This window comes from Terrapene carolina, unplaced genomic scaffold (assembly GCF_002925995.2).
Source record: "Terrapene carolina triunguis isolate 2854851 unplaced genomic scaffold, T_m_triunguis-2.0 Scaffold31, whole genome shotgun sequence".
NCBI classification, from domain to species: domain Eukaryota; kingdom Metazoa; phylum Chordata; order Testudines; family Emydidae; genus Terrapene; species Terrapene triunguis.
In genome coordinates, this window is record NW_020664382.1 from 9,189,407 (window position 1) to 9,213,475 (window position 24,069).

Here is a 24,069-nt window from a genome sequence, read left to right on the forward strand (position 1 = left end):
CACAGCCCCCGCCGTACTTGGAGCTATTGCTATGCACGCCTCCAGACCAGCCCAGCAGCCCCCAGGGGCTCCCCAAATGCTAAACCCATTGGCCCATATTCATCTGGGTAGCCACCTTCCTCGGGACACCGGGGCCAGCTGCATGCACAGGCAGAGCTCCCTGTGCTTCGGGAGCGCTGGGCCATTGCTGGCCTTCTTGCACTGGGGCTCCCCTCCTCCCGGGGGCGGGGGGGGGAGCAGAGCGTGCGCTCTCTCTCTCTCTCCCCTTCCCTTTGGCTCGGTGAACCTGACCCCTTTCTCCGCCAGGCAAACACCCCCTCTGGGCGGGAAGCGAGGGATTTATCTCCCCCCGCCCCGCCCACTGCCCCCTCTCCCCGGGGGCGGGGCCGCTGCTGACATGGCGGGGCTCAGGATAGTAACAGTGGAGGGGGGTGGTCACGTGGCGTCCCCGCAACCGCGCCGCGCGCGCGCTCTCTCCTGTGGGTGGCGCGGGGCCGGGAGGCCTACGCGATCCCAGGGTGCTGTGCGCGGCGTGGGCTCCCTCCGCCATCCCGCTGGGAGAGACGATCTGTGCGGGGCCCTGCCAACGAGACGCCGCCTGCGCGCAAAGCTCCGCCGCCGAACGGACATGTTAGCGCGGAGCCCCTGAGCGGGACCGAGCCTCCCCCCCCCGCGCGCCTCACGCCGCCGCGGGCACCCGCACCAGCCGCCGCCAACATGGAGGCCGTGAACGCCTTCAACCAGGAGGTGGGAGCCGGGAAGCGCGGGGGGGAGGCCGGGCCCGGGAATCGGTTCTGGGGATCACGAAGCCGTTATCGCGGCCGCCTGCCCCGCTGCTTCCGGCCCCGGGGCGAGGGAGAGGCCCGGCCGAGGCCTCCGCGGAGCCGCAGGTAGCGGCCGGCCTGCGGCCTCCCCTCGCTCCCGAGGCTGTTCGGGCCCCCTGGGTCTGACGGAGGCCGGGCGGCCCAGGAGCGGCCAGCGCCGCGTTACTCCGGGAGAGGCCGGGGGCTCACCTCCCCCTCCCTGCCGCACGCACAGCGCGCGGGCCGCCCGGGAGCTGGGGAGCGCGGCCGGGCCCTCGCGCCCAGGCGTTACCCCGGGCGCGCTGCGCCCCGCGGGGGCCGGGCGGTTCACAGCCGAGGCGCCTTGTTCCCTGCCAGCGCTGGGGGAGGAAGCGACCACGTGAACGGGCGGCCGATAGCACTGGTTGGGCAGCCCCAAACGAAGGGGCTGCCTGCGATCGTGCAGGAACTTCTCCGTGTGTGGGTACGGAGCAGCGTCTGGGGAAAGGGTCAGGTGACAAGCCCCGAAATGAAGCATGTGGCGGGTGGGGAGAAGTAGGGAACGGTCTCCTTTCATGAGGCATGGAAGGCCCTTGTGCCATCTCCGTCACTCTTCTTTCGGCTGCTGCTGCTTGTTGCAACTCTGCCTGATCTGAAAACTCTCTAGCTAGGCAATAATATACCAGCGATTGTGTCTTCCAAATTGGACATCAAAATAGGCCGGATCCTGATGTCTAAATTTTTTTTCCCCACCTAAATTTAAAATGAATGTGTAGTTGGAGAGAACTTTAAATATAAGTTTTGGTGCATAGAATGTTCTTGCAAATCATTTTAGGGCTACACAAGGTGTTAATTGTAGTGTGTTTTCATTGCAAGTAACCTGCCAAATCTAATCCTATCTTAAATGTAAGGTTTGCAAGACTTATTCCAGAATGTGTAATGCATTTTGAAGCTTAGTGTGCTGTGAGTGGTTGCTGAACAGAAACAGTAAAAATGGCAGACTGCTCTCATGTGACAAAGTCATGCTGTGTAAAGTTCATTCCTTGCATCTGCTTGTCAGTTGCACTAGACTAGAGTATCATTATGAACACAATTACATACCTACATACCTTTACTCAATAACTGACTTTGTATTTTTCTCTTTATGGTATGATTTTTCTATTCTATTCGTGGGGTCTTTACATTTTGAAACAATACAGATAACTCCATAGCTAAGGAGTGAATTTTGAGTGTGAATTTTAACCATCACTTTTCATTTAAATTGTCACGTTCCTTATTTTGACACAGTTGGCAGTTTGATGGCTATCCATTTTCCACATTTCAGGCATTTCAGTGCTGGTGTTTTTAAACAGAAATCTACTAAATTAAATTAATTGGAGTTAGATTGCACATATGATGTGCTTTCTACTCTTATTAGCACGTAGGACAGAAATAGCTTTTACCTGTCTAAATATCAGTGGAGATACTAGCAGTGCTTGCCATTTCATTCATCTCATTATATTGCTTCCTTGTACGGCTTAACTTTGCTGATATTGGACAAAATGCCACTCATATAAGTATACAAATTTTATTTGCTGACCCAAATGATTTAGGGAAATGTGTTAATTTAGATAACCATCAGTATCTCTTGGTATTTTAAGTAATCTCATTCCGATGTATTCAAAATGGATATGTCTTAAATAACACATCTGGGTGCCCAAGAAATAGTAAATGTATGATGCCTGACTCTGTCAATATTTTACTTCTGGATACAGAATAAAAAAGAGTACTTGAACTTCTGGTAATTCTGCAGAATTTCAGTTTGATAACTTATGTGAAGACTAAATTTTATTAAAAAATGTATCCAGTTGAGATTTTAATATGATTTCCCTCACAAATGGCTTATTCTGTATGGTTCCAATTCTGCAGTCACTTGAGCAGTTGCTTAACTTTATGCTCAATGGGATTTACTCATCTGTTCAGTTCAACATTTAGTTTCCTGGCTTTCTTTTGATGCCCACAAGGAATTAGTTTATATATTTGAAAACTAAATAAAAAACTTGGCTCTTAATCCCTTCTCTGAACTTCCCAGTTTGTCCTTTCGTCTATATCTGTATGTTGGATTGTAAACTGATTTGGGAAAACACTAAATTTTCTACAGCAATAAGCACATCGTTTGTGCTAAACAAACAGTTATTCTGCCTATTATATTTTTACTCAAATTTTGAGCAGATATTGCCAACTGGTGGTATTTGGTAGCCCAGTAATGTAGTGTATTACCCTTCAGCTAACTAGTTTGAACCAGGTACTCCTGAAACAATGAATTAGAATTTGTGAATTTTGTTAAAGTATACAGTTTTGTAGTTAAACATATAGTGAGCATAACTAATGGGTAACATGTTGAAGTGCAAAATCTTACTAACACATTTCTTGAGAAAACTAGTATACGAAAAAGATGACCTTGACACCCATGTGAAAAAAGCATGTAATGTTTCTTTTCCAATGTTCAATTCGGTTATATTTTGGTTTGGCAGTGTAGGATTAGCTTTTGAATTTGAAAAAAAAATTGGTTAATTTAGCAATTATAAAAATTAGGGACCAGTACTGCTTATTATAGGCCTCTGCACAGTAAGGCCATGTCTGCACTAGAAATGCTGCAGTGGCAGTGCTGTAGCACTTCAGAGTAGACATGCTACACCGACAGGAGGGTTCTTCCGTAGCTGATCCACCTCCCCAGGAGGCAGTAGCTAGATCGATGGAAGAATTCTTCCATTGACCTAGCACTGTCTACACAGGGAGTTAGGTTGGCTTAATTACATCACTCGGGTGTGTATTTTTCACACCCCGAGTTACGTAGCTGGGTTGACCTGACCTTTTAATGTAGACTTGGCCTAAGCTTCTGTACTCAGCTTTGCCAATGAAAGTAATATAAGAGCCAACAGACTGATAATTGTGCATTGTTATAATTTTATGATTGTTAAGAACCAAGCGGTGTCATCACTCACTTCTACATGTGACTCAGGGTGGTGATAAAGACACTGTACTTCAAGTCAATAACTCCTCCTTCCCCCCCCCCCCCCCCCCCCAATCAAGAGAATGGATACTTGGGTGGGCATTTCTTCTTTGTCTACAACTGTAGCTTAGTTCTTTATTATTTATACCTGGGCAGTTGACCAGACAATTGAATATTTGATCTAGTATAGCAATCTTATGCTAATGATTGATCTCATTTTGCAATGTCAGTGTACCTCTATCTTCTCCTCCCAATCTTTTCCCTAGTCACTCACCTGTTATCACCTAGCATTATTTCCTTACATGAAGAGCGCAGTATTATAGTGCAATGCTAGCTCTGCTATAATTAAAGTTAGAACAGCTTTCTGTTTAAAGCCTGACTCTTTTAAATGCTCTAAAATCCTCATCGTTACTTGGATTGCCTCGAAATTTGGTTTGCTCTGTGGAGATACAGAGTAGAGTAAGTGATCCAAGTTTGGGGTAATTTGATCATGCGGGATACTGAGAGAAAATCTCTTCCCCCCCCCCCCCCCCCCCCCCAAAAAAAACAGCTTTTCTAAAGGTTGATGGAGTCTGCCAACATATTTTTGTTCAGAGCCAAGGAACTGATCGTGCCCAAAATGGTCTCCATTGCAGGATATGTACTCCAGCTATTGCAGGGAATCCACTGCCCCTTGAGGGGAGCAAATTGAAAATAATAGCAAGAGAGTTCAGCTCTCTAGTTAGGCATATGCCGAACATTCAGGCTTACTGGCCAGCAAGTTTTCGCTACAGCTGGGTAGCTAAAGGGGATATACAGTAGCCATTGAGCCAGAGCTACACCCAGCCAGTGTGAGTTCAAGTCTGAAACTAGAGCAGAAATCTGAAAAAGATTGGAGGCATGTTGCTAAAGTATGTCTGTCAGGTGTGTTTTTGGGGAAATGTATTGAACCAGAAAATAAATTCTGCATGCAAATGCTTGCTGGGATGGTAGTGGGGTTTGGGAGCGGAGGAGTGGGGGGGATAGGGGTGTGGAGCTGCATTGAGGGTGGCAGGAGGTCAGACACTGGGAGTGGTGACATGGAGGTGGGTGGCACAGCAAGAGAGAGGTTTGAGGGTTGGGGAGGTGTGGAGTATTGGTGCTCTACAGTTAAGATTGAGACGATTGAGTGCTATAAAATCCACATATGTACTTGTGTTGGCTTGACTTTTCCTGTGCTTCATGGGGATGTGAGGTGGGGACAGTGAATCAAATTGGGGTCATTTGAGCAAGAGGTTCCCAAGATACAGCATCCCTGAAAAATGTTTTTATTAAAGTTCACAGATTCTACCAGCATTTTTTGTGCATACCTGGCTTCTGAAGTTCTGATGGCTCGATGGGACAACAAGGGGAGGGTGAGCTGGAAATGATGGAGGGGGCTATATGTTGCTGGGGTGTTATCTATTCCCCCCCCCCACACACACACACACACATCAATTTTCTCACCGGTCCTTAAAGTTACTGTAACCACTGTGTAATAAAACTCAACTTTGGGGGGCATATAACATGTGTGAGACTTCTTTCACCGTCCCTGTTAGCAATTACACACTCCAAACATTTTAGAGCATGACCATTATTCCTATTCCACAATAACAAAGTGGTAGGGGTGATGTTGGCCAAGTCACGTAATTTCTCTGTGTGTCAGTTTCCCCATCTGTACAATGGGAATAATGACATTATCCTCTTAGGAAAGTGGTGTTGAGATCTACTGATGAAAAGTGCTATGTAAGAACTAGGTACTATCCTTACCTGGCCACAGTAGCATCCTTACAGCAAACCTACATGATAAATACAATTGCCTAAATGACCATCAACTCTTACCAATGACACATCTTTCTGTTTGTTTTTCTTTCTGTTGAAAAAACTAGAAAATTCACTGGCAAAAAAATTAATTAACATAGAGTTAAGGTTGCCCAGTGATGTATTGTGCCTTTCAAGAAAGTCAAGTTCAGCAAAACTCAAACATGTGAAAACCAAGTATTTCAAACTCAGACTTCTGAAAAGCAGGAAGTAAGTAAGGACTACCACAACTTTAACTCTCCCCTCCTTTGTGCTGGCAATAGCTTCTGGGAATTATCTGCATGCATTTCAGCTGCATTCATTGTGTTAGGTGTAGCTGTACTGAATAGTGGAGGGATTAACTGGAGTAGTTTGGAAGAGCTGTGATTGTGATATGAGAAGATCTGGAGGGCTGTGCCCTTGTAGTAGGGTGTCAGTGCAAAGGAAAGAGATGCATGTATACCCTGAGATCCAATATTCCTCCTTTCAAGTATTGAGTCATGTAGGTTCTGTCAGTAGCAGGGCACAGGCTGGTGGGAGATGAGTGTGATCTGTGGATTTAATTAAAGGAATGTTACATGGCATCTTGTGCATAAGGGAGAAGGGGTTATAGATTTTAGCAGATGAAGTGTTCTTTCTGTAGGGTAAGCTGTGTGTCTAAATGTAGAGCAGATGTACGTAGCTCCTGTTAGGTACCATGCAAAAGAGAATGCATGAATGTGTTATGGGCATATTGGGGCATCACTCAGAGAAAGCAGAGTTCAGGTTATGTAGGTGTGTGCCTAACCTCTGTATTTCCCACTTTTCAAAAGTTTGAGTTTGAAGCACCTTAATGCTTTATTTTCTGTTTTTTGCTGAACCTGGCATTCTGAAAAGGCATGATATACCACCAGGCAACCTTAGTTTCACGTTGACAAAGTTTTTGTCAGTGATTTATGTCTGCGTTCAAGGTTTTAAACTTGGTACAGAAACATGGGTTTCCTGTGTTCTGTTCCCCCCACTCCATACCCTGAGAGATCCTGCACAATATTTCCCCAGCTAGTGCAGTGGTATATGGAAACTGATGCAGTCCTAGTTATTTTATGCTTTGTTGTATGAAAGAGCAGGAGAGGCATAGTTACCAATCTCTGATGCTAGGAAAGACTAACATTGCTGTTTCTCTCTCCTGGCCATCTTGGTTCAAAAGGCAGTTGAAGGTCATGCCTTTGTTGCTCCTGCAGAAAGCATGTTTCCCATGTCTGCAGGGGCAGTAGAGTGAAACAGGCTAGGCGCTTGTCTACACTGCATCTCAATGCAGACTATAGCGGTGTGAATTGCAGAGTACACCAAAGAGTATCTTAATGTGAACTACTTTTTAGTTTGCAGCAGTAGCATCCACATGGGGCAGTTAAAGCACAACTCTGGTGCACTCTGCAGTTCATGCCTCTGTAGTCCGCACTATGGCACTGTGTAGGCATAGCCTGGGATCATGCCAGTGTTACTCTTCAGATATCCTTAGGGGTTATTCTGAGTGCATAAGCAGCAGCAGTGGATGTACATTGAGGGGAGAGGGGTGCAAGGAAGAGGAGGAGTAAATATATGCAGTTAGAAGGGTATGATAGTTGCAGTACATCAGAATTTGGGATTAAGCTTGGTCCTTCATTTACTGTACTACCAGGACTGAGATTATTGCAGCAGCAGCAGCAGCAAATTCATCTTCTGGGGTAAGGAAGGTGCTTTGCATTGCTTTAGTGGCCACTTCAGAGCAACTGAAGGAGCAGTATCAGTGTGATCCTGAAGGATCACATTCGTTCTGAACAAGAGACAGAGAACAAGAAAGGTGGAGGATCCTGTCAGAGACCAGCAGAAGTAAAAAAAAATGGGGAAATGAAGAGAAGCAACCTTCAAGGGGAGTAGGAAATTTATGAAGGTAGAAAGAAATTAATAAATTGATCTTAGTAGGCAGATAATGTTTCAGGTTTTGGGCTACTGAACTAAGTAGTTCATACCAAAACTAAATCCTCTCCCACATACTTTTTCGTTTCCATTTGAAAGTGTTTATAAAGAAGTTTGCTCCAAATGGACTCCTAACTTTGTGAGTTTATCCTTCTAGTCAGCAGGAATACTTTAGTGGACTAAGTCTCATGTATGCTAGACTGCCCTTGATTTATCTCTGGACAAATTAGGCTGTGGCTTCATCTTCCAAAGAACATAAACTGACAACTGTGCAGTTTATGATGGTCTCTTACCTTTGTCAGCAGCTAGTAGTTGCTAAGCTTCACAGTTCACATATCAGAGGCTGATACTAATGATGGATCCTCTGAGCCACAGCCCAAGAGCAGAAATTTTGTAGGAATTCCAACATTTCTCTTTTCTCAGTAGCTCTGGGGATTTGTGGTAGGGTAAGGACCAGGCTTCTAGCCAGCAGGTAGACCCTGGACCTATTCATTTTTTATGTCTATCTCTAGCTAGACCTTTTCAGTCTGATAATCCAGTAGTATTACTGGTGCTTTGTTAGCATAAGTATTTTGTTGTTTTCTTCTTTCCTTCCTCCTCCATCCCTTCCTGCAAATATTCCGTTAATTTTGCATAGGCATATGAGCAAATATCTAAAATTGTATTTGAATAACCTATAATATTGTCAGTGAAAAATATTTCTAACTGTAATTCAAATGTATTCAATACACTTGTAGAAAAAAAATCTGTTCTTGGATTCCTTATGTGCTAATTTTTATGAAGACTTCTTATTTATATGTTTAGAACAAGACTGTACAAGCAGTCAAGCAAGCAACAGCATAGTACTGTATAGGAACACATACTTTAATGCAGGGGTCGGCAACCTTTCAGAAGTGGTGTGCCGAGTCTTCATTTATTCACTCTGATTTAAGGTTTCGCGTACCAGTAATACATTTTAACGTTTTTAGAAGGTCTCTTTCTGTAAGTCTATAATATATAACTAAACTATTGTTGTATGTATAGTAAATAAGGTTTTTAAAATGTTTAAGAAGCTTCATTTAAAATTAAATTAAAATGCAGAGCCCTCCGGACCGGTGGCCAGGACCCGGGCAGTGTGAGTGCCACTGAAAATTAGCTCGCGTGCCGCCTTTGGCACGCGTTCCATAGGTTGCCTACCCCTGCTTTACATCTTATCAGGTGCTGAGACATTAATGTAGTAGGATGATTTTATTACTAAAGGTAAAGATTTTTCAGAGGTGCTCAATGCATATATTGCTCATTCGCTTCAGTGGAGTTGTGTGTGCTCAGTTCCTTTGAAAGTCAGGCCCTGGCTGTGTATGTAGAAAGACATTCTTCTTAGTCTTAGATGCCCAATTTTCAGCATTTGCTGCTGGCCAATTAAGTAACTGATATTGATGTGAAGAACTATTAACTCGGAAGTTTGAGACTTGTCACATCAGACACAGACCTCTTTTTCTAAAAAGTGGGTAATTGTTCGAGCTCCTTAAAGCAGTTTGCAAAGCTTCACAGCTTCATGTTTGTGTGCCATGGTATTTAATGCTGGTGGAAGCTACTGAACCTGAACAGGGTTCTGTTCAGTAGTATCGCAAAATGTATAATTATTTTTCACATTTGGTATTTCCCAAAAGATACAGGTGTATGTGGTACTTGTATTTTTTAAAGATCATGCCCAGCCCCAAATATATTTTTTTTCTTGTCTTTGCAAACTTCAATTTAAAAACTTTCAGTGTTTACCACTATCCTTTGCCCTAACTTCATATGGGGATTCTTGGTATTTCTGCCTCTGTTGTTCCTTGTCAAAATTTAAAAAAAGTGGTCTATCTTTATCATTGTTTCTGGAATTGTCCCCTACTTCCTTGCTCTTTGATATTACGTTGTAGTTGATGTACTTGTGTGTGTGTGAAAACGCTTTCAAAGTCTGCTTCATTATATTTCCTTGATGAGTTGCCTTAAATTAAAACTTCCTTGTGCTAGAGAAGGTGATTTGGAACTTGTGGGTAAGTGGCAGTATACATGGACTATGGAAGACCTGCTTTTGGAGAAATTTTCTTCAACGTGTTTGTTGGAAAACTTAGACTCACTTAGGAACATTCTTTGATAGTCTGCTGAAGATATCTATAATATGTTGGACTATTTTCTCTTGATCCTAAACAAGGCTTGAAAAAAATCACCAGAAACTTAGTAGCCAGTAGTCAATATCAAAGTTGGGGGTAGAGGGTTCAAAGGCAATATCTTGTTGACAAAGGTCAGCTGCTGGTGTTTAAGCCTTGTCTACACTGCGGAGTTATCAATAAAAGTTATGCTGCTTTAATTAAACCACTGTTGCGTGTCCACGCTATCTGTGCTCCTTATGTTGGCAGAGCGCATCCACACTAGCAGCTCTTAGAATCGTAGAACTGGAAGGGACCTCGAGAGGTCATCTAGTCCAGTCCCCTGCACTCAAGGCAGGACTAAGTATTATCTAGACCAGGGGTCTCAAACTCAAATGACCATGAGGGCCACATGAGGACTAGTACATTGGCCCGAGGGCCGCATTACTGACATCTCCGCCCTCGGTCCCGCCCCCATTCCACCCCTTCCATGAGGCCCCGCCCCTGTCCCGCCTCTTCCCACCCCTTCCCTGCCCCCATTCCAACCCCTTCCCCGAAATCCCCACCCCAACTCTGCCCCCTCCCTGTCCCCAGGGGGTGCAGGAGGGGTGTGGGGTGTGGTGGGGGCTCAGGGCAGGGAGTTGGGGTGTGGGGTGCAGGAGGAGTGAGGGGGGTACAGCAAGGGTGCAGGGTGCGGCAGGGGGCTCACGGCAGGGGGTCAGGGTGCAGGAGGGGTACAGGGTACGGCAGGGGGTCAGGGCGCAGGAGGGGTGCGGCATGGGGCTCAGGGCAGTGGATTGGGATGCAGGAAGGGTGCAGGGTGCGGCAGGGAGCTCAGGGCAGGGGGTCGGGGTGCAGGAGGGGTGCAGGGTATGGCAGGGGGTCGGGGAACAGGATGCGACGGGGGTTCGGCTGCAGGAGGGGTTCGGGGGGGCAGGATCTGGCCCGGCGCGTACCGGGGGCAGGGCAGGCTCCCTGCCTGCCTGCCCCGCCCCCGGAAAGGGCCGGGAAGGGGGGGAAGGGGGGGCGGAGGGGCTGTGTGTTTCTGTTGCTTGAGGCACCGCCTCCAGCAGCTCCCATTGGCCGCGGATCCCCGTTCCCGGCCAATGGGAGCTGCTGGGGGCGCTGCCTAAAGCAACAGAAACACACAGCCCCTCCGCCCCCCCTTCCCCACATTCCAGCCTCTTCCCGGAGCGGTGTGGGGGCAGGGCAGGCAGGCATGGAGCCTGCCCTGCTCCTGGTGCACGTCCGGCCGCCGCTCTGGTAAACACTGGGGGAGGGTGAGGAGGCTGTGAGGGGCTCGCGGGCCGCATGAACAGAACCGGACCCAGAACCGATCCCTGCAGGACCCCACTAGTTATGCCCTTCCAGCATGACTGTGAACCACTGATAACTACTCTCTGGGAACGATTTTCCAACCAGTTATGCACCTACCTTATAGTAGCTTCATCTAGGTTGTATTTCTCTAGTTTGTTTATGAGAAGGTCATGTGAGACAGTATCAAAAGCCTTTCTAAAGTCAAGATAATGTTTTCACCTCTCTCTACATCTACCGCTTCCCCCCATCTACAAGGCTTGTTACCCTGTCAAAGAAAGCTTTCAGGTTGGTTTGATATGATTTTTTTCTTGACAAATTCATGCAGACTGTTATTTATCACCTTATTATCTTCTAGGTGTTTGCAAATTGATTGCTTAATTATTTGCTTCATTATCTTTCTGGGTACAGAAATTAAGCTGATTGGTCTATAATTCCCCGGGTTGTCCTTATTTCCCTTTTTATAGATGGGCACTATATTTTCCCTTTTCCAGTCTTCTGGAATGTCTTCCGTCTTCCGTGACTTTTCAAAGATAATTGCTAATGGCTCAGGTGTCTCCTCAGTCAGCTCCTTGAGTATTCTAGGATGCATTTCATCAGGCCCTGTTGATTTGAAGACATCTAACTTGTCTAAGTAATTTTTGACTTGTTCTTTCCTTATTTTAGACTCTGATCCTACCTCATTTTCACTGACATTCACTGTTAGACGTCCAATTGCCACTAACCTTGGTGAAAACTGAAAGAAAGAAGTAATTAAGCACCTCTGCCATTTCCACATTTTCTGTTACTGTCTTTCCCCCCTCATTGAGTAACGGCCTACTCTGTCCTTGGTCTTCCTCTTGCTTCTAACATATTTGTAGAATGTTTTCTTGTTTCCTTTTATGTCCCTAGCTAGTTTGATCTTGTTTTGTGCCTTGGCTTTTCTAATTTTGTCCCTACATACTTGTATTATTTGTTTAAATTCATTCTTTGTAGTTTGACCGAGTTTCCACTTTTTGTAGGACTCCTTTTTGCGTTTTAGATCATTGAAGATCTCCTGGTTAAGCCAGTGTGGTCTCTTGCCATACTTCCTATCTTTCCTACGCAGTGAGATAGTTTGCTCTTGTGCCCTTAATAATGTCTCTTTGAAAAACTGCCAACTATCATCAGTTGTTTTTCCCCTTAGACTTGCTTCCCATGGGATTTTACCTACCTACTCCCTGAGTTTGCAAAAGTTTGCCTTCTTGAAATTCACTGTCTTTATTGTGCTGTTCTCCCTCCTACCATTCCTTAGAATCATGAACTCTACCATTTCATGATCACTTTCACCTAAGTTGCCTTCCACTTTCAAATTCTCAACCAGTTCCTCCCTATTTGTCAAAATCAAATCTAGAACAGCCTCTCCCCAGTAGCTTTCTCCATCTTTTGAAATAAAAAATTGTCTCCAATACCTTCCAAGAACTTACTGGATAATCTGTGCCCTGCTGTGTTATTTTCCCAACAGATGTTTGAGTAGTTGAAGTCCCCCATCACCAAGTCCTGTGCTTTGGATGATTGTGTTAGTTGTTTAAAAAAAGCTTCATCCACCTCTTCTTCCTGGTTTGGTGGTCTGTAGTAGACCCCTACCATGACAGCACCCTTGTTTTTTACCCCTTTTATCCTTACCCAGAGACTTTCAACAAGTCTGTCTCCTATTTCTATCTCAACCTCAGTCCAAGTGTATACATTTTTAATATATAAGACAACACGTCCTCCCTTTTTTCCCTGCATGTCCTTCCTGAGCAAGCTATACCAATATTCCAGTCATACATATTGTCCCACCGAGTCTCCTTGATGGTAACTATGTAATAGTTGTGTTTATTTAATAGCATTTTGAGTTCTTCCCCATACTTCTCGCATTAGTATACAGACATCTAAGATACCAATTTGATTTCCCCCAACCCGCAGTTCTGTCTTGCCTCTCCCTTATTTCTACTATAACAGCCCATGCTCCCCCCCAGATTCCGACCCTTCTCCCAGGTCTTCATGTTTTTGACTTAACTGTGGGCTTTGGTCACCTGTTTTTTCACACCCCTGAGACAGAAAGTTGCAGCGCTGTAAATTGCCAGTATAGACAAGCCCCACCATTCCACATTAATGGTTCTGATTCCTTCTTAGTTCTCCCACAGCCTCCTGAGCTGCTCTGTGAGCTCCCACACTGAGGAATGTCAAAGCTTCCAGAACTTTGAAAGAAGAGGGGCACATGTCTGCAGGGCAGCCGAGTTCAAAACAATGAGCAGAGCAGTCACGGCAGGCTTTGTGGGATACTGGGGGAGGCCAGTTATGTTGACATAATGGCAGCGTGTACACTGATGCTTTGTCACTTTAACTTTTCTGAAAAAAACTCTCTCTCATCGAGGTGGTTTTATTTTGTCGCCAAAACTGAAGAGTTTTGTCACCAAAAGTGGCATTGCGGTATGTATAGCTCCACAGTTTTGTCGGCAAAAGACAGTTTTTGGCAGAGGAAAGCTGACAGAATTCTTACATTTTGTTTTGCTGCTCTTTTTGGGATCTGCTATGTACAGAGTTGGACTTTTTCCTTGGGGTTCTGAGATCAGGCCATGGGTAAAAAAATTCTTTTTCATCCTTTGTCTCAGAACACTGCTCCTCTACTGCTTCCAAACATAGTAGGTCCTCAAAATAAGTTGCGGAATGAAATTAATGCAATTCTTGTATACTTTGTTATGAGGGAAAATTTGTCAGGTACTTTTTTCAAGCTTTGGATATGAGCCTGGACAGCTTTTACGCTGAGTTAGGAAAGACCTGGTAGGTCATCTAGTCCATTCTCCATTATTCCCTACATTATTTCCTCCTTTTGCACAGATATTGACATTTGTAAGTTAGTCAGTATGACTGTTGCCTGTTTGACATTACCTATTAAAAGTCCAGTAATGTTCATAAGTTTGGTTCCTCTTGTTTGGTTGTATTTATTAGCCTGGAAAATGAGGTGGTAACTCTTCTCCTTCTAAGCTTTGTGAGCATTGGTTTTGTGAATATTTTACCGAACACTTTATTTGCTAACAGTTTAAGGAAGAGTATGCAGGATTGCATATGAATTTAAGTACTTTACGTTCAGCTGGTTTAAGTTCAGTAAGCTATTTAAGTAATATTGCTTTCATTTTCATAGCACAGTAGGTTGCAGAAGTAGCAGTAAAAAAGAAAAGCAGGGCTTTAATTTCACTTGTCTGTAAAAAGGCTCTCATGCTTGCTGTACTCCCACCACACACTGACTTTCAAATTTAAATAAGTTTTGGAATTTCCTGTTAAACTCTAATTTGAGGATAGTATTTGAGACTGTGCAAAATAAAAATCACATTCTTTTCCTACTATTGTTACTAGTAACAATTAAGATTACTAATAAGTGAAAGGTTAGAGAAATTTTCTTTTCAGCTTTTTACTTCATGGATTTGACAGCATTTGTACATAGTCAGTTTTCCCTATTGTGCGAAACGCCCCCACAATAAAATGGGAGAGAGAAACATATATTTTAAAAACACTGAAATCAGCAGAATTCAGGAGCAGGGCTATAATACTTCAACCCTCCATAGTCTTCAGGCTGACAGTATCCCTTTTAAAATAAAGCAGCTTCATTTTACTTCTGTCTTAACCTTGACTTTTTTTTATTAACATCCTAGATGACGGGGGTATTTTTTTGTTACTTAGTTCCCTCCCCAGTGCCTCAGCTTGATTCGAGGTGTGGCTTTGATTTGTCAAACTGAGTATCTGTGGCTCCAAGCAACCATGGGGAGAGGGGAGGAAATGGAACATGCTGAGAGGAGTTTGGCTCCACCTTTCATTTCTTTAGTCCATGAGGCCAGTAGCTGTGGATGGGGTTGGGGAACAGCTATGAAACCTAAGGTGTGATCCACATGGAATATGATTGGCTCCACTGCAGAGTGAGGAAGGAGGAAAATCTACTGTTTTAGGTACAGTTGCCTGGGGGAGAGGATTATAGGGAAAGATCCCTGTTATGAAGTAGTCAACTTAAAGTACTCTCTAAAGCTTTAAATTGGTGTCTTTTTGGCTAATTTTATTAAATATTCATTGTCATAAAAAGTAAAAACTTCAGTTTTTACATGGTTATCCAAGTGCTGTTTCTTAAACTGATTAAGATGTTGAATTTTAAGACACTTTTCAGATTGAGAAATTTGACATTTCTTGTAGGTAATTTTGTTGGAATGATGCTCTTCTCTACTGATTTGTGACAATATAACTTTTCTGCATATACCCTGATTTGGGTTCAGTGTATATAACAAAAGATCCAAAGTTTAGCGGGACATTCCCACTCACATGTGTGGAAAGGACATAAACCTCATTGTAACATATCCCTGTTGTAACAGTGAGATTTTACGCCAAAACAAATTTAAGGGGTTGGTAAACACACAATTTGATTTTTTTTCTTTAAAACATGGTTTTGCCACATTTTTATTTAACTTCCATAGTTTAGCAATCACAATCAACTCTAAAATTGCAAATCACTGTGTTTATTTTAATGGGGTATGTGAAAATTATTAGGGAAGGAAACAGATTTTTGTTTATTCCATCCCATGGGCTAGTTACAAATTGTAGGTGCAGTTTTTTAAGTAGCTTGTCTTCATTAATTTAGACTTGCATTTAAATTTGATCCATATCTTTCCTTCCCCAATTTCCCCATGTATGCACTTTCAGAGTCCCCTTTGGGAATATTGCTTGTGGTATCCTCATCACTTTCACTCTGTTCATGCTGTTGTTGCTTGGGAAGTGCTATCTGCAGCAACACAGGCAGTATTCCCAAGTCCTCTGCCCAGCCCTGCTTTCCTCAAGGCCCTTGTTCATTTCTTTCTTTCTAGTGGATTATTTTACTAGGCCTCAATTCCTGCTTCTCTTGCTCCTTAGATAATGGCCCCACGTTATCAACTCCTACCACATACACTTCTTCATATTTGGTTTCCCACTTCCTACCTGCTGGGTGCTTGCCTGCTCCTTGGATCCTTCGCTGGTTCCTAGCTGTATCCTATCAGTCTCTAGAAGCAGTCTCCTGATCTTCAGGCCTGGCTCCTACCTCCTCCTGGGTCCATGGCTACCTTCTGCACTCCCCGAGTTCCTTGTTTTTTTATTACACTCCTGAAATAACTGCTGTTCCTGAGGACAGTGCCTTGAGACAGGCTTCTTTTGCACTCATGATGGGAGGTTGGTTGCTTTCTCGGCTGGAACAACTCCTCCTTGGTCTATGGGAAGAAAGAGGTGGCTCCTTTATACAACATGGCTCCTTGTACTCTTCTTTCCTTCTGTCAGCCTCCTGGCCACAGCTGCCTCAAGGGAGTAGAATCTGCTCTTATGTTCTACCAGGAAGGGCAGGTGTGAGGATCACAATTTAGAAATCTCTATGCTAATGGTTACTTTGTCTTTCAATATTTTTATGTTAATATTCAGGAGAATCAGTGTTGGCATTCTCTTTGTTCACCCAACAGTGACTTCAAAGAAGGAATGTGTAATAATTTAGCAAAAAAGCGACTGAGCTTCAAAATGATAAAGGAAAGGAACACATTCATTGTGTGAAGCTAACTAGCAGGTGACATGAAATGTTTTGTTAGCCATACTAATCCTTCCCGGCAGCCAGAGATGGATGCTAGCTTGGAATGTATCTATTGGTTTGAAATGTTGACTGGTTAAAGCCAATCTGGAGCTGGAATTTGCCTTGCGTGGAAGGGTTATCCAAACTCCTGGGTTAAAAATTATCTGTCTCAAAGGGTTGATGATAACACAGAGAGAATGGATTCAACAGCTGTATGTGGTGGCTGGCTCTTCTATGTTACTGGGCTACTAGCTCCTGAAGGAAGATGCTGTTGAAAGAAAAATACTTTCTGGACTAGGAATCTAGTTAAGGAAACAAGCATGTACTTGTTTATTCTTCCTGTATTTAATTACTGCCAATGTTGGTTTTTTTTGTTTTGGTAACTATGCTGGAAGCTTGGTGGTTGTTTTCTGAGACTACAAGTATTTAGTCCATAATTTTGTTATTTAACTAAACCTATTTACTTTTGTTTTTTCTTTCCCTTAGTAATTGAAAAGAGAGGAGAAATCTGTTTAATCTGACAGCCTCTGAAATGGGCTATTAAACATCTTACCAGGATCTCAGACTTTAACAATTATACTAGGAAAAAAGGGCTAATATGGTGGCTACAATTCTATTTTGGGTTAAACTGTCCAAAAGAGAATTCTCCGTTCCTTTGTTGTGTTTGGCTAATGGGTTCTTATTGGAGATGAGGATCCTGGTATTAGGCCTTTTTAACTGGTATTTCCTAGGTCCTGATGCCTGTATTACACAGCCCTGAGGAATAGAATCATTTTATATAATAGCTCATTTATTTTCTTTCTTTTTGAAATATAGCTGTATTTTTTACCTTGAACTCTCCCATGTGTATAGGATATTTTGAGAGTTGCAGGCTTTTCAATTACAAGAATCATGTCAATTACATACTTCTGCCCATAGTAAGCAGCAATTTAGGGCCTGTCTGCATTGCCCCACAGTTCATACTAAGGGGATGTGACTAGCAGGGCACACCAGAGTGCTGTGCTATAATTTCTCTGTGTGGACGTCCAAACTCAAGACCTTATAAGTTTGTGTACAGACGGGGGAGTTAGAGTGCAGCACTTTGGTGTGCTCTGACCTTCATATCCCCTTAGTCTGAACTCTGGGATACTGTAGACATGCCTTCAAATAGCAAGGGCAGTGTAGGGAAGGAGCAGCAAACATTCATTTTAATAGACTGGGAGATCTAGAAATAGACTTAATGACAGAGGGCAGGAGCTAAAAGGGGGAGGATAAAAAGTGGTGGTGCACCTCTTCTTAGGTTGGAGGGGGAGCAAGAGTGGCATTTCCTCAAAGGGTGCATCTATGCTCCAGTAAAAAACGCATGGCACAGCCTGTATTGGCTGACTCAGGCTCAGGCTGTGGGGCTGTAAAATTGCAGTGTAGATGTTCGGACTTGGGCTGGAGCTCAGGCTTTGAGACCCCACGAGGGGGAGGAACTGAGAGCTTGGGCTCCAGCAAGCCCAAACATCTACACTTCTATTTTTAGCCTGAGCCAGCTGACCTGGACTCAGACTCAGTACCATGATTTTTGCAGTGGGGCCTGGGCGAGGAGGACAGGCAGGAGGGAAGGAGCTTTTGGATCAGGGATGTGCTGTCAGAAGTGCTCAGTAGAAAATAGAAACTGTATCAGAGCCTGCCATCTCATAAGATATTGGGGCAACTTTGATGGTATAGTCTTTCTAGTGAATTATTCTTTGAGGTGACATAGATGATCTATGTGTATATAGACTTCAGTATAGTTATTAGCAAAAGCAACACAGTTTAGTGCTGGTGTGAAGTAGCTGTTGGTTGTTTCTCTTCTCTTCTGCACCTGTTTCTACCCACCTGAACAGTGGTTGTCTCTAGGGCTTCACTGTCTTCAGCAGTCTGAAGAGTCAGTGTTATAGACGCTGAAGTACTGCTGTGTGGGCATTGGGAGAATTCTACTGTGATTAGGTGGTGGGTGAGGGTGGGGAGGAGTGCTGCTTCACCCCTTCTGTGCCAACAAGGAGAGAAGATGCTTGAACTTCCTCTCCTGGATCTGTTACTTGCTTTATAGTCTTGTTCAAATCACTTAGGGCTTGTCTACGCTTACAGCGCTGCAGTGACATAGCTGTAGCGCTTATTGAAGATGCTACCTTCGTACAGCAACAGGAGAGTTTCTCCCATCGGCGCAGGTATTTCAGCTCCCCGAGAGGCAGTAACTGTATCAATGGTAGAAGCTCTCCCATCAACATAGCGCTGTCTACGCTGGGAGTTAGATTGGTATAACTGTGTTGCTCATGGGTGTGGATTTTCCACACCCATGAGCAATGTAGTTATACTGATATAAGTTTGTAGTGTAGACACAGGCTTAATCTGGGTTTATAAATTTCCCTCTATACAAAATGGAGATAATACTACTCTGCCTTTCAGGGTAATGCTCATCACCTTGAAGAGGTAGAGTACTGTGTGTGTGTTTGTTAAATACCTTGACTCTAAGAGAAAACGGTTCCATTAAGTTTTTAACCTTTCACACATCAGGTGCTGTTAAATTATAGAGGTGCCAGTTGTGGATCCACATTTTAAGGTTAAGTTGATTTTGTCCTTGTAGTAGTTTGAATCCCTGTTTTATTATGCATGGGGAATACAATATATCTTCCCCAAATTTACAGAACATTTTGGGTACTAATGCATTTTCTTAGAACTTACAAACCCATTACAGTTAAAATTAATTTTAAAATAGGTATTTAAAAAAATTTAACACTGTCAGGCCTTTTTTTGTCTTTAATGGTGGTGGTAATAGAATAACACTGACAACTTTTAATGTACTTAAAACAGAAATGTTGTGCTTAGATTATATTTGAAGAAATTAGTTAATCCTGAAAATCAGGCTCTCGAGATGCCTCACATTGGTCATTCAAAGTCAGTAATTACTTTTGAAAATCTTGGCCCTGATTTCTGAGGAACTTATAAATAACTTCCCCTCTGGGTAATATTAGCATGAAGAGTAGTTCAGTGTATGAAAATTTCCAAAGCAATTGATGCAGTTAGTTTCTGTGGTAGTATTTCACCCTTACTATTGCAGGAATGTTAAATGAAGGTATTTAGCATATATACTGCTATACCTATATGTAACAGGATGAATAAGAGATGGGATATTGGTTTGTGATGGTCTCAATGGTTAAAAGTTTGTGCTCATGGGAAAACCTTTTTTGGACTCCGGAGTAGTATAGAAGTATAAACTGCAAGATCAAGCTCAAACTGATGATGATCAGGTTCATTAACTTTAAGTCAAACTACAGTTCCCTGGGTTTCAGATTGTTTCCATGAAATAGTTTAGAATTTGGGAATTAATGTGTACCTAGTTTCATAACTGGTAAGTCAGACACAGATGAAATCTTCTGACAACAGCCGCTAAATCCATGGATGGGGCTTTTAAAAAAAAAAAAAAAAAAAAACTGACATTAATTGTACAATTTCAGACATTGGCTTTCAAGTCAGTAATTGCATTGTTGAAGTGGCTAATCTCTTGATTTCAGGCCTTGTTATAACACAATCTTGATTGCATGACCATTGCCAAGAACCTGCATTGATTGTTATGTTGACTGACTTGCTTGCTTCTTTCAGAATTTTTTTTAATGTTTATTTTCTCTGTTTAGCTCTTTTCACTCATGGAGATGAAACCTCCTATCTCCCGAGCAAAGATGATTCTCATTACTAAAGCTGCCATTAAAGCTATTAAGGTAAAGAAAAACAGAAAAAGACCACAAATTCAGACCATACCAGTAGCATTATTTTTGGATTGTACTTGATTTCTAAAAAATGCATATCTTTTACATGATTTCTAAAATTTTATAGCTTGGTAAAGATTTCTTTTATTTGACTTTTGGAGGGTTTTTTTCCCCAAAGGAAAGTGAGTGAACGTTCTTTATCTTGAGTTATGCTGCCAGTATCTCTGCAAAACCGTAACACCAACTTGTTTTTAAGAAAATGACATTTTCTGATGCTATGGTTTACAGTCTTGTTATGATTTGTATATGATAAAATCAAAATGTTGTGACATGTAACTACATCCCATCGCATCAAATTTAACAAAAAAATGTAAAAACAAAGGAAAAAGTACTTGTCACAATAGTACTGCCTTCATGTTATGTATGTGTGATGTGAGATGCTTCCAATGGCAAGGTCAGTTTTATCCATGAAAACTTTTTAAGGAATGTTTGAGATGAAGTGCATCACACACTAGAATATATTTGTTTTCCTAATTGTTAATATGTACAAAAAATTAAAATACCTCTGAAATCATACATCACTGATTAAATAGATCACATATCTCTTTTCCAGCTCTACAAGCATGTAGTACAGATAGTAGAGAAGTTTATCAAAAAGGTAAGTGCTTTTATAGTATTTTTAATATTTAATATTTACTTAATGGGATCCTGGGCACTTAAACATCCACAGCTCTATCACTGTTTTTTATTAGCTACAGTAACTCCTCACTTAGTCGTCCTGGTTAATGTTGTTTCGTTCTTACGTTGCTGATCAATTAGAGAACATGCTCGTTTAAAGTTGTGCAATGCTCCCTTCTAACGTCGTGTGGCAGCCGTCTGCTTTGTTCACTGCGTGCAGGAAGATCAGCCCATTGCAGCTAGCTGGTGGTGGCTTGGAACCAGGGTGGACCAGCAGCCCCCCTATCAGCTCCCCACTCTCCTAAGTTCCCTGTGCAGCAGCTGCCCAGCAAGCTATCAATTGCCAGCAGTTCAGCTGTCCCTCCCCCCATTGCCATGTGCCTCTCCTGCCCTCTGCCTTGGAGCTGCTCCCCGAGACTCCTCCTTGCTGTGCGGCGGGGAGAGGAGGAAGAGGGGGGCTGATTAGTGTCCCCCTCTCCCCTGCTCCTGCACCCTGCTTACCCCATCTTCCATAGAACAGGGGGGGACACACGACAGGGCTCAGGACGGAGGGAGCTTGCTGGAAGCAGCTGCGGTCTCAGCAAGCTGATCTAATTAACAAGGCAGTGTACTTAAGAGTATGGTCAGCATACTTAAAGGGGGTGTGTGTCTCTGTCTGTGATGCTGTCTCCCCTCCCTCCATCCCTGCTGCCTTGTAGAGTGTGGGAGTTAACCCTTGAGGGCTCAGCCAATTGCTAGTTCATCATTTAGCAGTAAGGCATTCCCTGGGAAATATCCCACCCTCTGATTCCTCCACCTCAACCAAGCTTCACAATCATCATCACTGTGTACCAGGATTAAATTGTTTGTTTAAAACTTATAGTGTGTGTGTGTGTGTGTGTATATATAATATAGTCTCTTGTCTGGTGAAAAAAATTTCCCTGCAATCTAACCCCCCCGTTTACATTAATTCTTATGGGGAAATTGGATTCACTTAACATCGTTTTGCTTAAAGTCCCATTTTTCAGGAACATAACTACAACGTTAAGTTAGGAGTTACTGTAGTAATACTACAAGTATTACCTAAGGCTGCTTACTGTACTGAAAAATCAGAAAAAAACTCTGTTTTTAGAGAGAACTTTTTTCAGCGTTTTTTTTCTTTGTGCATTTGACAGCAATTTGTATATAGTCAATCATTTCCCTCTGTTCATGTGAGTCTTTCATACAGCATCAGGAGATTGAAAAAAAAGTATGATTGTAAAAACCACAGAAATCATCAGTGGGATTTAAGGATAGATATAGTGCTTGAAATGCAAATTCTTCTAATTTTTCAAGTTGATTGTGTCTTTTTACTACTACTGTTATGATTGATGTTTCCAGAAAATGTAACTTACAGACCCTGGTGCCTGGAAACTTAGAAAAATAGGTTAAATACATCACCGTCCACAAAAGTAGACCAACAGGCATGTTAATTTAAGTTCCATTAGACAAACCTGAAGAAATAGCAATATATGCCAAATGAAAAAAGGCAACATCAGAAGGATAAATACTTTTTTTTTTTCAAGCATCTAATTAATTCTAAATTAGTGGAAGGAGACTGAAAAGTGAGTGAGAGCTAGCTTGATGTCCCAGTGGTGGTGGTCTATATTGGAAAGTAAGAGAGTTGTGTTCAGGTCCCAGACCCTGCTTCTTAAGGCAGCAAAGGAGACAGTGCATCTTTACTACATAAAGGCACACAAACATCTTTCCTCTATTCTGCCCTAGGTCCCAAAGTAACTCCTTCCTCCCTACCTCTGCCACCAATTAATTTTAGTTACATTTAGAAACATTACAGGACATAATGCTTATGTAGCACATGGAAGTCGTCTCTTTTTTACATTCTTGATTTCTACATTTGCTCATTTAAACAATTTTCATTTCACAGTATCTACTGTTTGTGGTCCTGCTTTCTCCAAGTTATTCCAACCTTTTTTATTACATTCAACAGAACTAGCTTTTTGCATTATTAAGATCAATATCTCATGCACTACTTCCTCTTACATATTTATCATCTTAACTCATTTCAGTCCTTACATTGTCCTCCCCCCCAAATTAATTAGTATAAAATTGATTTAAATAGTAAAACTTTTGCTGCATCATGTGTATAAATAGGCTTGCTGCAGTTCATTCTTTTTCCTGTAGGTTGTCTTTCAATTAGTGGGAAGGCCTAGATAGTTATTGTTCATGATTAATCATATTTTAAGTATTTGCTTTATGTAAGTGTTTTTATTCAAGTTTAAATTGTATTGCCATGCCAGTCTTTCTCAAAGATAAATATTTTAACTACTTTGTTTATCAGGGTACACATTACTAACACATTTTGCTATTAGATTTAGTAGTGTTAGACATAGCTCCTTGTACAGCCCTATAGTACTGGTAAAAAAGAGAACTGTAAATAGTAGAATTCAAGTTTTCTATTGGGACCTGCAGGAAAATATTAAGTACAAGGTGCAGGTTGCTTGTAGCGATTCTGAAACCTATTGGGGCATTAGGGGGGTTATGCTGTTAATACTATATATGCTACCCTGCAATAACTGGGAACAATCTATCTTTTCAGTGCAAACCAGAATATAAAGTCCCTGGATTATATGTTATTGACTCTATTGTTCGTCAGTCTCGTCACCAGTTTGGAACAGACAAGGATGTTTTTGGGCCAAGATTTTCTAAAAATATAACTGCCACATTCCAGTATTTATATCTCTGTCCATCTGAAGACAAGGTATAGCTAAAACTTCCTGAATGTTTTGAATTGCTGAATTCTTAATTGTGTGTTCCTGCTTATATGAAAGCTAATTTGGTGGTTCTCTGCCTTGACTGCAATGCCATAGTCGTCTTTGTGTGGGTAGTGGTAATATTAGAGGTAATACTTCAGAGGAGATCCTGATGATGATAAATTCTTTTTTAACTTATTCTCTGTTCTTTGTGTTCATGTCTTTGTCCAATTGGAGACCATGCCAAAACTATTTACTTTGCAGGGATCCTTCTCGTGAGGGACTTGTTGCAGTTGATTGGATTGGTAGCTGAAAGAAATGCAGATAGTCTTAGGCCTGGTCTACATTAACCCCCCAAGTCGAAGTAAGGTACGCAACTTCAGCTACGTGAATAACGTAGCTGAAGTCGACATACCTTACTTTGAACTTACCGCGGTTCAGACGCG

At 42.6% G+C, this 24,069-nt stretch overlaps 1 protein-coding gene across 2 annotated transcripts in view; it reads left to right on the top strand.

Annotated features, from left to right (window-relative positions):
- The first annotated feature begins 522 nt into the window (after positions 1-522).
- The window catches only part of LOC113406609 (SR-related and CTD-associated factor 4-like), a 72,806-nt gene continuing 49,259 nt past the window's right edge, over positions 523-24,069 (top strand). For both annotated transcript variants that reach the window (XM_026652247.1, XM_026652252.1), the window contains exons 1-4: positions 523-747; positions 20,145-20,228; positions 20,830-20,874; positions 23,470-23,631. In XM_026652247.1, the coding sequence (XP_026508032.1) occupies positions 718-747; positions 20,145-20,228; positions 20,830-20,874; positions 23,470-23,631 (321 nt within the window). In that variant the 5' untranslated portion in view covers positions 523-717. The remainder of the gene's footprint in view (positions 748-20,144; positions 20,229-20,829; positions 20,875-23,469; positions 23,632-24,069) is intronic.